We start from the raw sequence: 12979 nt of genomic DNA, 5'->3' as shown, positions 1-12979 counted from the left end.
GAATAGCAGACAGGATTTTATAGTTGGGAAGCCCAGATTCAGCTCCAAACCAGTTCACATGTCAGCCATGAAACTCAGTAGGTGGCCTTAGTCAAATCACCATTCCTGAACCCATTCCGACTTAGCATGGAAAAATAACAAAAATAACCACTAACTTAGCAGCTAATTTACTTCCAAACAGACTTATTTTTATCAGAATTCATGTAAGGCTAAAATGTGGTCATGCAAGGAAGAGTTTATGATAGAAAAGCATTAAGTACTTACTATTCCCAAGAGATATTTTTCATTTTATAAATATAAATAGAAATGTTATTTTTGTTATATGTTCTGTGAACATGGAAACACAGCTGGATTTATTTCTCCATGAAAGCAAAAAGCCCTGAATGCTCTTTGAAGAATAATCCATTTGCAAGAATGAAAATTAACATAAATGCATCTATCCCACCAGTTTTCTTGGCTTTTCACTAATTTGATTTAACAACATTGCAAATTCATTCATTTGCTCTGCCCTGTCTGAAGGCATTTAATAAAACAACTACTTTTGGTGATTCAAAAAAGAACAGAAGAGATGGGCCTGATGGCAGAGTGGTGTTTTCTTCTTAGCTCTTTTCTGTTTAAGAACATCGGTAGAAAATTGAGAATAAATAACTGGTTATACAGATGGTGGCCATGGGAATCCTTGCTACTGGGATACATTTTTGAGATGTTGATCTCATGGCAAGAGTTGGATTTTGACTCAAAAGAATTAGGAAATGTTTGGAAGTTGCCTTGCCAACCTGATCCAGAGGACTTAGCTTGACTAGGTGGCTCAAGTGGCTAAGACACTGAGGTTGTCGATCAGAAAGCTCAGCAGTTCAGTGGTTCAAATCCCTAGTACAGGTATCCTGTGTGAGCAGGGGGTTGGACTAGATGACCTCCAAAGTCCCTTCCAACTCTACTGTTACCGTTACTTTAAGCTGAATCCTAAGGGGAAAGAGAACAGAACCTGGAAAATAGCGCAAAATATCCAGAATGCAGTGGCATCCAGAAATTATATATACAAAGTATATATACAAAGAGAATGAAAAGAATGATTTAGTGTAGCTATTAAGGCACCAGGCTAGAAATGGGAAAACTGCCCTAAGAAATGGTCAACTACTTCTGTAATCTTGTCAAGAAAACTTTAAGGACTTGCCGGGCAGTCAAGGGGAGTCAACGCTCACTCAGAGAGACAGAAACACACACATACACAAAGAAGGAATATGTCAAGTAACGCCACCAACAGATTCCGGTGTCTCTATAAAAATGCACAGACTTGGGGAAGAACCTGGTAGAATTGGAAAGTAAATGTGTTTTAGAAGTCTAAGTCACAAATATTTATTCATTTTGAATTACTACTGGAGGTCCAGGCTGCTTAAAATAGTATATTGAACCAATTCCAGATATTTTTTAAAAAAAGAATTTTTAAAAATCTAGAAATTCTACAGAAGGAAAATGTTTCTTCTTGAGTGACAACCATATTTCAGCAGCTAATAAACTTATTTCTGTCAACCAAGAATCAGAGCAGACGGCGCAGCAATATAGTTACTTCACTGGAAAAATAGGTAAGGATGTTTTACAATTTCTCTAGCTTTAGATGAGTTTAGGATTCCCTCTGACACAAATACTTTTCTAGATATCTTAACCATACAATAGGCTTAAAATATTGGCTCTCTGTTCATTTGTTTCCCACCAAAAATGGTATCAATGTTGTCTTGCAGTTTGCTACTGCAGAATATTCTAGGTTAACATATAAACAGGGATGGGATGCAGCCAACCTGTATTTAAAAAACATGCTTCAGTCTTGTACAGTCTTGAAACACAAAAATTCACATTTCTGTAAAATAACTGACTACTCACATCAATGCAAAAGAGGCAAAGGGTCTTTCGATCTCCTAGAAAGCCATCCTGAGGAACTGACTCTTTCCAAGTAGGTGATGTGAAATTCCTTCCTTCCTTCCTTCCTTCCTTCCTTCCTTCCTTCCTTCCTTCCTTCCTTCCTGCCTGCCTGCCTGCCTGCCTGCCTGCCTTCCTTCCTTCCTTCCTTCCTTCCTTCCTTCCTTCCTTCCTTCCTTCCTTCCTTCCTTCCTAACTTAAGGCAGCAAATATAATAATCCTTCCTCCTCCTCCTATTTTCCCTACAAAACAAAAATCCCATGAGGTGGTTTTGACTAAGTGTAAGTGCCCCAAAGCAGGGGTGAAATCCAGCAGGTTCTGACAGGTTCGGGAGGACTGGTAGCAGAAATTTTGAGTGGTTCAGAGAACTGGCAAATACCACCTCTGGCTGGCCCCAGAGTGGGGTGGGAATGGAGATTTTGCAGTATCATTCCCTTGGAGTAGGGAGGGAATGGGGATTTTGCATATCCTTTCTCTATCATGCCCACCAAGCCATGCCCACAGAATTGGTAGTAAAATAAATTGGATTTCACCACTGCCGCAAAGTCACCCAGTGAAAGTAGAACTCACAATTCACTGTTTCTATCCTGATATCTTAACCACTATACCAGCGATGGTGAGCCTTTTTGGCACTGAATGCTGAAAAGGGAGCACGCACGTGCATAGGCAGCACCAAATGCCAAAAAGGGAGCACTGTTCCGGTTTCCAGTGCTGCCGCATGCACAAAGGCCAGCTGATAGTTGTGTGCACCAGAAACATGGAAGAGGAACAGGCAAAGCCACGCGTGCCAGATGACATGGCTCTGCGTGCCACTTCAGGCACATGTACCATAGGTTTGCCATCACAGCACTATACAAAACTGGCTATTTCATAGACTTATTCCAAAATGCCAAGTTTCCATTGTTCCTTTTCTGAAGACTAGAGAAATTGGGCTAAACATGGCATCGCTTGAATTTCTGTTATTTGGCAGGGAGGGCTAAGGATAACATTTTATCGCTGCCCAGATGTTTGTCTTTTAATATCCTCAGTCACACACTATTAGATTTTTCCCTTCCCACCAGTATTACATATCTTTAAATCCCTTACAAGCAGGGCATGGCTGAATTCAAATAAAAAGAAAAGACCCCCAAACTACTTCATAGGCAATTGCTGTGTGCATTGATGGAAATGACGAACAATGTACTTGTTCTAATTTGCAACACACAACCAGGCACGAGAAGCTGTATGGATACTGATGAAAATTATGTATTTTTGTATGACAATTATGCTGTTTGTATGACAAGAAACCACTGCCTTTGGGTGGCTTTTCACAAGCTTTCCAATGTTGTATAATGTTTTCTCTTCCAAGAAAAGTTACTATCAGTTTCTCCACCAAAGATGCTGACAATCTCAGCTCCCTTTTCAGTAGTAGAAAAAAGTACCTGCAGCTCCTTTGCTGCCCCCCTCTGGCACACACGTCACATACTGGGAGAGTTCTTTAGTCAACACAGAAAAAAAAAAACCCCTTGGTGTGTGCATCTTTCAAAATCATCATTCAGTGAGAACCGACACCAGTACAGCTTCCTCAACTAAGCTGAATGGTGTACATTTAAGCAAAAGCGTGGGAAATTATCACATTCCGCACAGCTATTGGTTTAAATATGCTTGTTATACATATTTTATAATATTTCTGGTATCAAGTACTGTACGTTCCTTAGCTTGCAGGGAATACTTGTCAAACTGGCAGCCCACAGGCCAGATGTGTCATGCTCAGGCCACGGCCACCCAGCTCTGCAAAGGGAAAAAAATGTCTCAAAATGTCACATGATGGCAACGTGACGCCACAAGTTTGACACCCATGGCTTAGAGGATGCCTCTGGGCTGTCAACAGATCAGAGGTCATCTGCAGAAATCTTCCCTAAATTTAGGTTTACAAGCATTAAAAAGCCCTATTGCATGCACAAGGGCTGTTTGCGATTTGGTTAGCTTGCAACAGAAGGCAAGTATTAGCTGAGGCCTTGTTAGAGCTCTCTGCGCTAATAAGGCAAAACACTGCAAGAATGCATTTCTCAGGACATGAAGGGTCAGAGAAATAGATTTATTGCGGCAAAACTATGAAGCCATTGCGAAAGGGTTCCAGCAGCTGCTATGAATCAAATGTGAGCTCTCTGTATGTCTAGCAATCAATGGTCAAATTTCTAGCACTTCTTCCTCCCACACAGTCCATGTAAAGGGTTAGAAGCAAATCCTTTTTTGGGCCAGAGATACAGTTTCCATCTGTTCCTCATTTTGGTAATAGCCTGATCTTCCATCAGGTTGTTTACTTTTGACAGTGTGAGAACTAACTTTTAGAGGACTGTTCATGCTGGCTTCCTCCACTGGACAATAAATAGTTTCAATTGCTGGTTTGCTGCAGTATTTCCTACAACAGTATCAGTGTCTCTGAGCCTATGTACTCAGTCCCTACTCTTCCTATACTATCCTGGTACTCCTTGTCTCTTCAGAACGGAAGAGCAGCAGTCACATGAATTTCTGCTCTGTTCTGATGAAAATGTTTTTATTACATATGAGGTATTACTCTGCATGCAGCATGATACCTGGAAGGAAAATTAAATGATAGGCCCTGATTTTCATCTGAGATACTTTCTGCTGGAATCCCAAATTAAATCCTGGGAACTGGGTAGGATACTGTACGTAAGACCAGCATTTGACTATGTATAGCACCATTCAGTGAGAAAAGATTGGATTAAGCATGCTGGCAATAATTAAGCAATAATTCATTAACCTACTGAAATGGAAAATGCCTGAACAGTTCCCTGGAAACCTACTTAAAAGTGGGTTGGCTTCTGCGGCACATTGTAACTGCTTTTGCAAATGTGCTCTTTGTACTGAACAAGTATGTATGCAGTTTGTTTTATGATCCAAAATAGCAACAAATACCAGGAATGGATATACGTAGGAAATTCTAAAAAGTTAACTGTGCCTCAAAGTTTATACCAGCAAACAAAACACAGTTGTGTTTGCATATATAAAGCTGAATTTGATTGTGTTGTAGAAATGCTATTTGTCACTTTATTAATCTAACCTTGCATTTTTATCCTAATATTTCCTATTGCAGGAAACAATGCCTTTGCACTCTCCATGTCTGTAAAGACAGAAAACACACTATGTGTCATAGGTCACTGCCATTTTCAAGACTTCACTATGAAATTCAACATGCGAAGAAATTTGAAACAAATTTGCCCTATGTTTTTCTTTTGAACCTAGCTAAAGTCAGATGCACTTCCAGAGAATAATTATTTATTTTATTGTTAGATTTTTATCCCACCTTTATTACTTTATAAGTAACTCAAGGCAGCAATTTCCCCAAACCTTAACAACCCTATGAAGTGAGGTGGGCTGAGAGAAAGTGTTTGGCCCAAAGTCACCCAGCCAGCTTTCTCACCTAAGGCCGGACTAGAACTCACAGCTTCCTGGCTTCAAGGGCAGCACCTTAACCACTATAACAAACTGTCTCTATACCAAACTGTCTCTCTCAAATATGGTTATTATTATTATTTTGGAGATGTAGTGATACAGTGATGGCTCTTGAGTGTTAAAACTTGTTCAGTAAATATAACAGCATCAAAACCATCCTTGAACTACTTGCGATGAACATGAAATCAACTTTAGCAAACTTTTCATTATGGCATTAAAGATCCAGAATCCGAAGAGAATAGGTATTTGTGGCCCAATATCGTAAGGATGCTTGCTTAAATTTCCTGATGAGATACAGTATCTATCTAAATAGACAGTCCTGTAAGCTTATTATCTGGGTGTCATCTTGGACTCGCAATTCTTGCTTCAGGGGCAAATGGACAAGGGAGTCTTTGTATTGATTCATCCAGTTGTGCTCATTCCTGGAATGAGAGGTTCTTCATATCTCTACTTATCTTCTAGTCATCTCACAAATGAAATATTGCAATACTTGGAGCTGGTCTTGAAAATCATTTGGAAGATCCAGCTGCTCCAGAATGTAGTGACACGAGCAGTAATGGACTTACAATGGTATACATGATACTATGAGCTGCATTGGTTGCCAATTGCTTCCACATCTATTGCAAGGTACCTGTGGCTTCCTTATATAGCCATTAATCATGTAGGTCCTGATTATTTGGGGGATCGCCCAACTCTGATTGTTTCCCCTTTTCCAATAAGATATGGCAAACTGGGTATACTTCAATTCCTCTCAGATGGATTCTTGGAAGCCTTGTCTATCATGTTTCCTGCCCTCTGGAATTGTATTGCCAAGAAATCTGTGTCATTTCTACTGATGCTAGTAGACATCAGAAAAGGAAGAGAGGTTGCACCTCCTGCTGTTGATCAAGACAACAGAGCTAAATTCCCATTTGTAAGAGAGAACAAAAGAAAATGACACCTGAAAAAAAATTATTTTAAGACACAAGCTTTTTGTGAACCGCAATTCACTTAGGCCTTTTATTAAAACTTGTCTTAAGTGCTGATATTCTGATATTTTGTGATGGCAAAGACTAGTAGAGCTCATCTCCCACAACTTTAGAGTTCTGCTGATGTTCTCTTACCAAGCAGTGTCCTTAGTCTTCTCTCTTGCCATGAGACAGAGAATGAAAGAGGAGAAACAAATTCCTGTCCACCCTTAGAAAGAAGAAAACTGCCATGAAAAAGTGCCTGGAGGTTTTCTGGCAAGACCTCCCTCCACCTTGAGTTGAAGGAAAAGGAAGTGAGGTCACAGTTTATCCTTTGATCACTTCTCTAATCAATGAGGTCCCTTTCCTGTAAAATAGGACTGACTGCATTAAGCTTCATTTCTCAAGATACACGCTTAACACCACGTGGATTTAGTCAGGCTTTCATTTTCAAAGTGGGAAAAATACCAGCTGTAGGACACCTGTAAGAACATCTTGCTTCCCAGCTGAGATGAACATAAAATGATGGCTGCGTCAATTAGTAAATGAACCATAAAACCTCTTTAAAAGAAAAATATTTATAAAACCAGTTTGTGGAAGTTAGCCATTTCTTACTGTCATTATGCCTCAAGCTTTCATTTCTTTCATGAAAAAAATGCTTTAGTTTCAATCTGAAAATTCTGATTTCTCCCACTAGCGGAAGAAGACCGATTACTTCACATCCGATTAATTGCAGCTGTCATGGCAGAGGTTACCTGTACATCCTACCATCAAAGAAGAGGGGGGTTTTCCCCAGTCTTTCTTGAAGAAAAAGTATATTGCCATCTGAAACTTGAGGCAATGTGTCAGCATTAATTCAATCTCCAAATCAATTGCAGCTGAGAGAGACCCTCCTGTGTGCTATTCTGGGTATTGCTTCATGCTTAATTCATAATATAATCGGCGCACAAGAAAAAATGTTATGAAGTTACTGAGTAAAGGCCATTATTTCTGTTTTACTTTGATTGAAATTGAGATTTCATGGGGCAAAAAAACCTGTGATGGAGTCATTCATTTCTTTTAAGCACTTGTCCTTCTTTTGCATTCTCTTTTCAGCCTTTTGTTTTACAAATTTATTTGCTTCAAGATGATCTTAGAACATTAGAAACACAGAAAACAAGATGACCGTAGCCAAAAAGTCAGCCACAAACTACTTTTGTTCAGGCAGTTGGGAAGACAACACATACAAGAAATCCATCCGTGACCTTCCCATGTTGATGGATAATATTCATCTGGATGTTAGTCTTCTGCTGTTGAGAAGCCTGACTGTACAAGGTTCTGGAAAAGTATAATTCCATTAAGCCCTAGATGGCCATGTCAGGTCTTCAGAGGCATGCATTAAAACATTCTTCATTGCATCAGACCTTCCAGCAGATATGTTCTTGCATCTCTGAATACCTTCTTTTATGAAAATTTTGAGGGTGGAAAGATGAAGACAGTATCTCTCAAAATGTAGGAGGTTTCATCACTACCCCATACGAATAACCATTCACTTTTCTAACTTATACTGAGTAGTAGTTGAAGAAATTCATTGGTCCTAAATCACTACCAATAGAATTGTGTCTCTGTCTTGGTCATGTTCAAATGATCAAGGAAAACTTTTTTCTTATAAATGGATTTTATTCAACACATTTGTATTGGGAATGTTCCATAGTGGAAGACAAGGAGATTGCTGACCTACCAGACAACTTGGGGAGAGGAAAACATTATGTTCTGCAGCATCCACAAAAATCAAGCAGAAATAAATGATGGTAAGAAGCCAGTTTGACAATAATAACTATCTTTATTATATATTGATGTCTCATTTAATTCCTATGGGACAAGGAAATATCATGTACAACTGGTTTTGACAGATCCATTCATCTGTGTAATTACAGCCATGTGTTCTTGCTTTGGTGAGCTATTTTTTAAAAAAAAACTTTAAAATTTTGCTATTGTTTGAAATTATTGCTCAAATTCTACAGAAGAGTGGATGAGCACGCTCTCTCTCTCTCTCTCTTTGAGCTAATGGCAAATAGTAATCCGTCCAGAGGAGTCCTTTTCAAATACTTGAGATGCTTCAATTTCTCTACTGCTGAGTTTTAAATTGCTGCCAATCCCTATCTTCCTTCTACTGCCTCTGTTCCAGATCATCGAATAGAGAGATAGAGAGATAGAGATAGGAACATAGTATTAAAAAAATAAACTGCTCTTGTCTTTCACAGATCCAAAAGTCCATTAGTCAACAATGCTCTATCCAACCCTTTATGGAGACAACAGCAGAATGACAACGTATATTTTCTGGGCAATCAGAGGGCAAAGGGAAAAAGTTGTGTCCTGAAATGACCAAGCATGAAATGACCTATTATTGGTCATTCAATCGCCTCTCCAACAAAATGGGTTGCCAAGTGTAACCTATTTTACATCTCTTGTGGCTGATGATGGATACTTCTTGGCTTTAGAATAGAATAGAATAGAATAGAATAGAATTTTATTGGCCAAGTGTGATTGGACACACAAGGAATTTGTCTTGGTGCATATGCTCTCAGTGTACATAAAAGAAAAGATACGTTCATCAAGGTACAACATTTACAACACAATTGATGATCAATATATCAATATAAATCATAAGGATTGCCAGCAACAAGTTATAGTTATACAGTCATAAGTGGAAAGAGATTGGTGATGGGAACTATGAAACGATTAATAGTAGTGCAGATTCAGTAAATAGTCTGACAGCGTTGAGGGAATTATTTGTTTAGCAGAGTGATGGCCTTCGGGAAAATTTTAAAAAATTTAAAAAGAATTTAAATTTAAATTTAAATTTAAAAAGAAAATTTAAAGAGAAATGTAACAGTGGTATCATTACAGAAATGTAAACGTGTCTCACTAATTGCATAAGAATGAAACAGTGGCATCCTAGGGACTAGGCAGGGAAAAAAAGGACATTGCAAGGAATGCTTTTGCCATTGTTAGATGAAAGTGGAGAAAGGCCCTGAATTCTGGACTATAGGCCTTTTTTGAATTTTTGCTATATAAGATATTCACTTATTTAAAAACACGAGCTTTAAGGTGTTTTTATTTTAATTGGAGTTCTCATATCAAATGACCTAAATGCCAAAGCCCACTGCAACTACATAGCAAAAAAGGCTCTAAAAGTAGTAAACCTAATTTTACGCAGCCTTTTTTCCAAAAACTCTACACTACTAACTAGAGCATACAAAACATTTGCCAGACCTATTCTTGAATACAGCTCATCCGTCTGGAACCCATAACACATTTCTGACATAAATACAATAGAACGCGTCCAGAAATATTTTACTAGAAGTGTTCTTCACTCCTCCGAAAACAATAAAATACCTTATACCACCAGGCTTGAAATCCTGGGATTGGAAAATTTACAACTCCGTCGACTTCGACATGACCTGTGTTTAACACACAAATTCATCTATTGCAATATCCTTCCTGTAAATGACTACTTCAGCTTCAATCGCAATATTACAAGAGCAAAAAATAGATTCAAGCTTAATGTCAACCGCTTCAAACTTGATTGCAGAAAATATGACTTCTGCAACAGAGTTGTTAATGCTTGGAACTCATTACCTGACTCCATAGTCTCTACTCAAAATCCCAAAATCTTCAACCAAAAACTGTCTACTATTGACCTCACCCCATTCCTAAGAGGACTATAAGGGGCGTGCATAAGAGCACAAAAGTGCCTACCGTTCCTGTCCTATTGTTCCCTTCATTATATCAAATTAATATAGCTGATGCATATTCTTTACTTATATATATATATATATATATACACACACACACACACACACATGTTTTCTGAGGTTTTCGCGGGTGTTTGTATGTAGGTCTTTGGTTATTCGGGTTTTCTCCCGCATAAAATTGGAAGTCTCTTGGCGATGTTTCGACGAAGTCTCATTCGTCATCTTCAGGCTTCAGCTTCGTGCTTCTGGGAGCAATATATATATATATTCTTCATGATATTTTTTTTTACCTATGACAATGTTTGTGTATACTGTTGTGACAAAATTAAATAATAATAAATAAAAAAAAGTAGATATGTGCAGTATGAGATTCAAATTTCAGAGTCCTGGCAACAGGAATTGTTGTCTATATTTCTTTCACAGAATACTTGATAGCTTTCACTTTTACTTTCCTGCCCTCATCTTTAGCCCAGTTTTTACAGAGTACAACCAAATTTAGAAAGTTCAAGGCCACATAAAGGATTTCTCAGTGTTACTGTATCTTCTGTGACCCTTGCTTGTTCTTCCTGCCATTTGTGACTTCCGCCCTACCCCCAAAAAGAACAGTCCCTTAGGGCATTCCCTTGACAGATAAAAAGAAAACAGATCCGGAAAGTAGAATAAACTTGTAGTGTTACAGAGGTTGAATAAACATTCCGCTGCTTTAATCCAATCTAAATTTCTGACTTCTTTGTCTTAGAACTGCATTCTGAGCTGCTTATTATTACCACGAAAATCTTATCCTCTTCCTATATGCAAGCCTCTGCTTAAAAGATGCTAACCAGGACCAAAAATGAATAAATAAACTCCAGAGGAATGAATATACAATATCAAGAATGAGTGCCTAGTATTTTGGTCACTAACCTGTCCATATAAGCAGCTAACTCAAAAGTTTTTATGTTCACTTGAATGTGGCAAAGCGGTCGTATCAAGAGGGGAAGTAGCTAAGAGACCCTCTTAAGTGAAGAGATGGGCACACACATGGTCCTGCTTCGCTTACCTGGGAAGTAGAATCTTGTTCAGACTGAATGGAACTACCTGAAAGTAAACATCAAAACTGCCAAATTACATTCCTGCATCTCAGCAAAGCTGGAAAGGACCAAGAGCTGACATTTAAGCTAGGACAAGCTCAACACTTTTGCCGGTGTTAGCATAGAAACTCAATTCTTCTTTTGAAGATTGGAATGTCCTTCCAATAGAGCCATAGGTAAGAGTTACATAAGCTCAGGCTAAAAAGCCAATATGTCTCGGAAACAGTGTTCTCTAGGCACAGTACTTCGTTTAGAATACGTTTCTCAAATATTTACTTGGTAGTACCAGATTTCCCCACTGAGTGTCAGAGTATCAACACAACCATCTTCTCACGATCGCACCCTCAGTTAGGATTTGTCGGGGTTTTTCCCATATGTATTTAGATTGATGCTTGAAGCCTACAATATTATATATCAATGCAAATACACAATGTATATTTAAAAAAAAACAAAACCATTCCACGTATCTTGACTTTGTTCTTGGGCTTTACATAGTGGCTGGTTACGGTGGTCAGATTTGCAAAGTGGCATTGAGGGAAGAGAACTATTGGGGAATTTTGCAATTCCCTGTTCCACCCAGATCCCATATGCCATCATGCCCTGTCCTGCATATTTACTTGATTACATCTCAGTGCATGAAGCTTGCTTTGTGTCAATGTTACTAAGAAAAGAGACCATACCCAGCAGCTTTTGATACTCAGCAGGTACTCTGAGACCAAATAATCTGCAACATCTAGGTGTCATGTGGGAACCCAAGCTTTCCCCCCCCCCCCGCAACCAAACAATCAGGTTTTGACTGCACAACGCATGCAATGTTGCATGCAAGAGATCTGTTAAGCAAAGCAGGATTTGTCTTGCATTGGAGCTTTATCAGTATAAGGGCTCAGGCAACTAACCTGATAAACGCTTTTCTCGTGCACTCTTCCAAAAGATATCCCAGGCTTTGTTGGTGGAGACCCTGATGTGCTCACTGAAGGATCTCCTCAAGTGAGACTTCTCTGGATATGCCATCCTCCCTCTTCAGTCCATAGGGACACAGCCAGCCATTAAGATCCAACTAAGCAAAAGTTTGCCATCATTGCCGGTGCCGTCCTGTCAGCTTTCTCCTTTGGAGATCAGACAGAAGAAAAAGTTGCTCTGGAAGAAAGTCTGCATGTAATTTGTTAACACCCCTCTGAGGCTGGGGGAGTGGGGGTGGGAGAGAATCAGGAGGAGGAGGAAACTCCTTCCAAACAATCTGGGGTCAGGCTGAAAAGGAAATAGCAACCCAATAGAGTCTCTTCTCCCCCCCCCTTCTCCTCCTTCAACTCTGAGCACAGCTTTGCATCTCAGCTGCCACATTTTTTTTTTTTTTTTTTTTTTTTTTATTGAAAGAGTTTTTAAAAAAAACAAAAACATTTTCCCCCTTTTTTCCCCCTCCCTCCCAAAAAAAAAAAAAAACATCCCCCTCCCTCCCCCACCCCCGGCTTCCCGGGTCAATCACAAGGTAAAGTCCAATCCAAATAACCACATCCAAAGCTTTTCGTCTCCCAACCCCTCCCATTACATAAAATAACTTTCTAATTATTCAAAGGCAATCTGATATTTCTTAATCTGATATCTGTTTTGTAGATAATCAATCCATTTTTCCATTCAATTAAATATCTTTCCTGCGTATTGTCTTTTAAAAACGCTGAGATTTTAGCCATCTCAGCCAAATTAATAACTTTCAATATCCATTCTTCTATTGTAGGTATCTCTTCTTCTTCCAGTATTGTCCAATCAACAGTCTTGCTGCTGTTATTAAGTTCAAAATCAATTTAGTCTCAATCCCTGTACAATCCATTATAATTCCCAAAAGGAAAAATTGTGGCAG

The 12979-nt window shown here is 38.9% G+C and overlaps 1 protein-coding gene and 1 long non-coding RNA gene across 2 annotated transcripts in view; one reads left to right on the top strand and one right to left on the bottom strand.

The window, feature by feature from the left end:
• Positions 1-8790, top strand: part of LOC131191961 (uncharacterized) — a 29250-nt gene extending 20460 nt beyond the window's left edge. Inside the window, exons 2-3 of the long non-coding RNA XR_009153614.1 lie at positions 8011-8107; positions 8561-8790. This is a non-coding gene — a long non-coding RNA (uncharacterized LOC131191961). The remainder of the gene's footprint in view (positions 1-8010; positions 8108-8560) is intronic.
• LOC131191957 (rho GTPase-activating protein 7-like) overlaps positions 1-12287 on the bottom strand; it is a 113485-nt gene extending 101198 nt beyond the window's left edge. Inside the window, exon 1 of the mRNA XM_058170629.1 lies at positions 12021-12287. Within this exon, the coding sequence (XP_058026612.1) occupies positions 12021-12135 (115 nt within the window). The 5' untranslated portion in view covers positions 12136-12287. The remainder of the gene's footprint in view (positions 1-12020) is intronic.
• Positions 12288-12979: the final 692 nt, after the last annotated feature.

The sequence above is a fragment of the Ahaetulla prasina genome, chromosome 2 (genome assembly GCF_028640845.1).
Source record: "Ahaetulla prasina isolate Xishuangbanna chromosome 2, ASM2864084v1, whole genome shotgun sequence".
Taxonomy (NCBI): Eukaryota; Metazoa; Chordata; class Lepidosauria; order Squamata; family Colubridae; genus Ahaetulla; species Ahaetulla prasina.
This window is presented reverse-complemented; position numbering and strand designations above follow the sequence as displayed.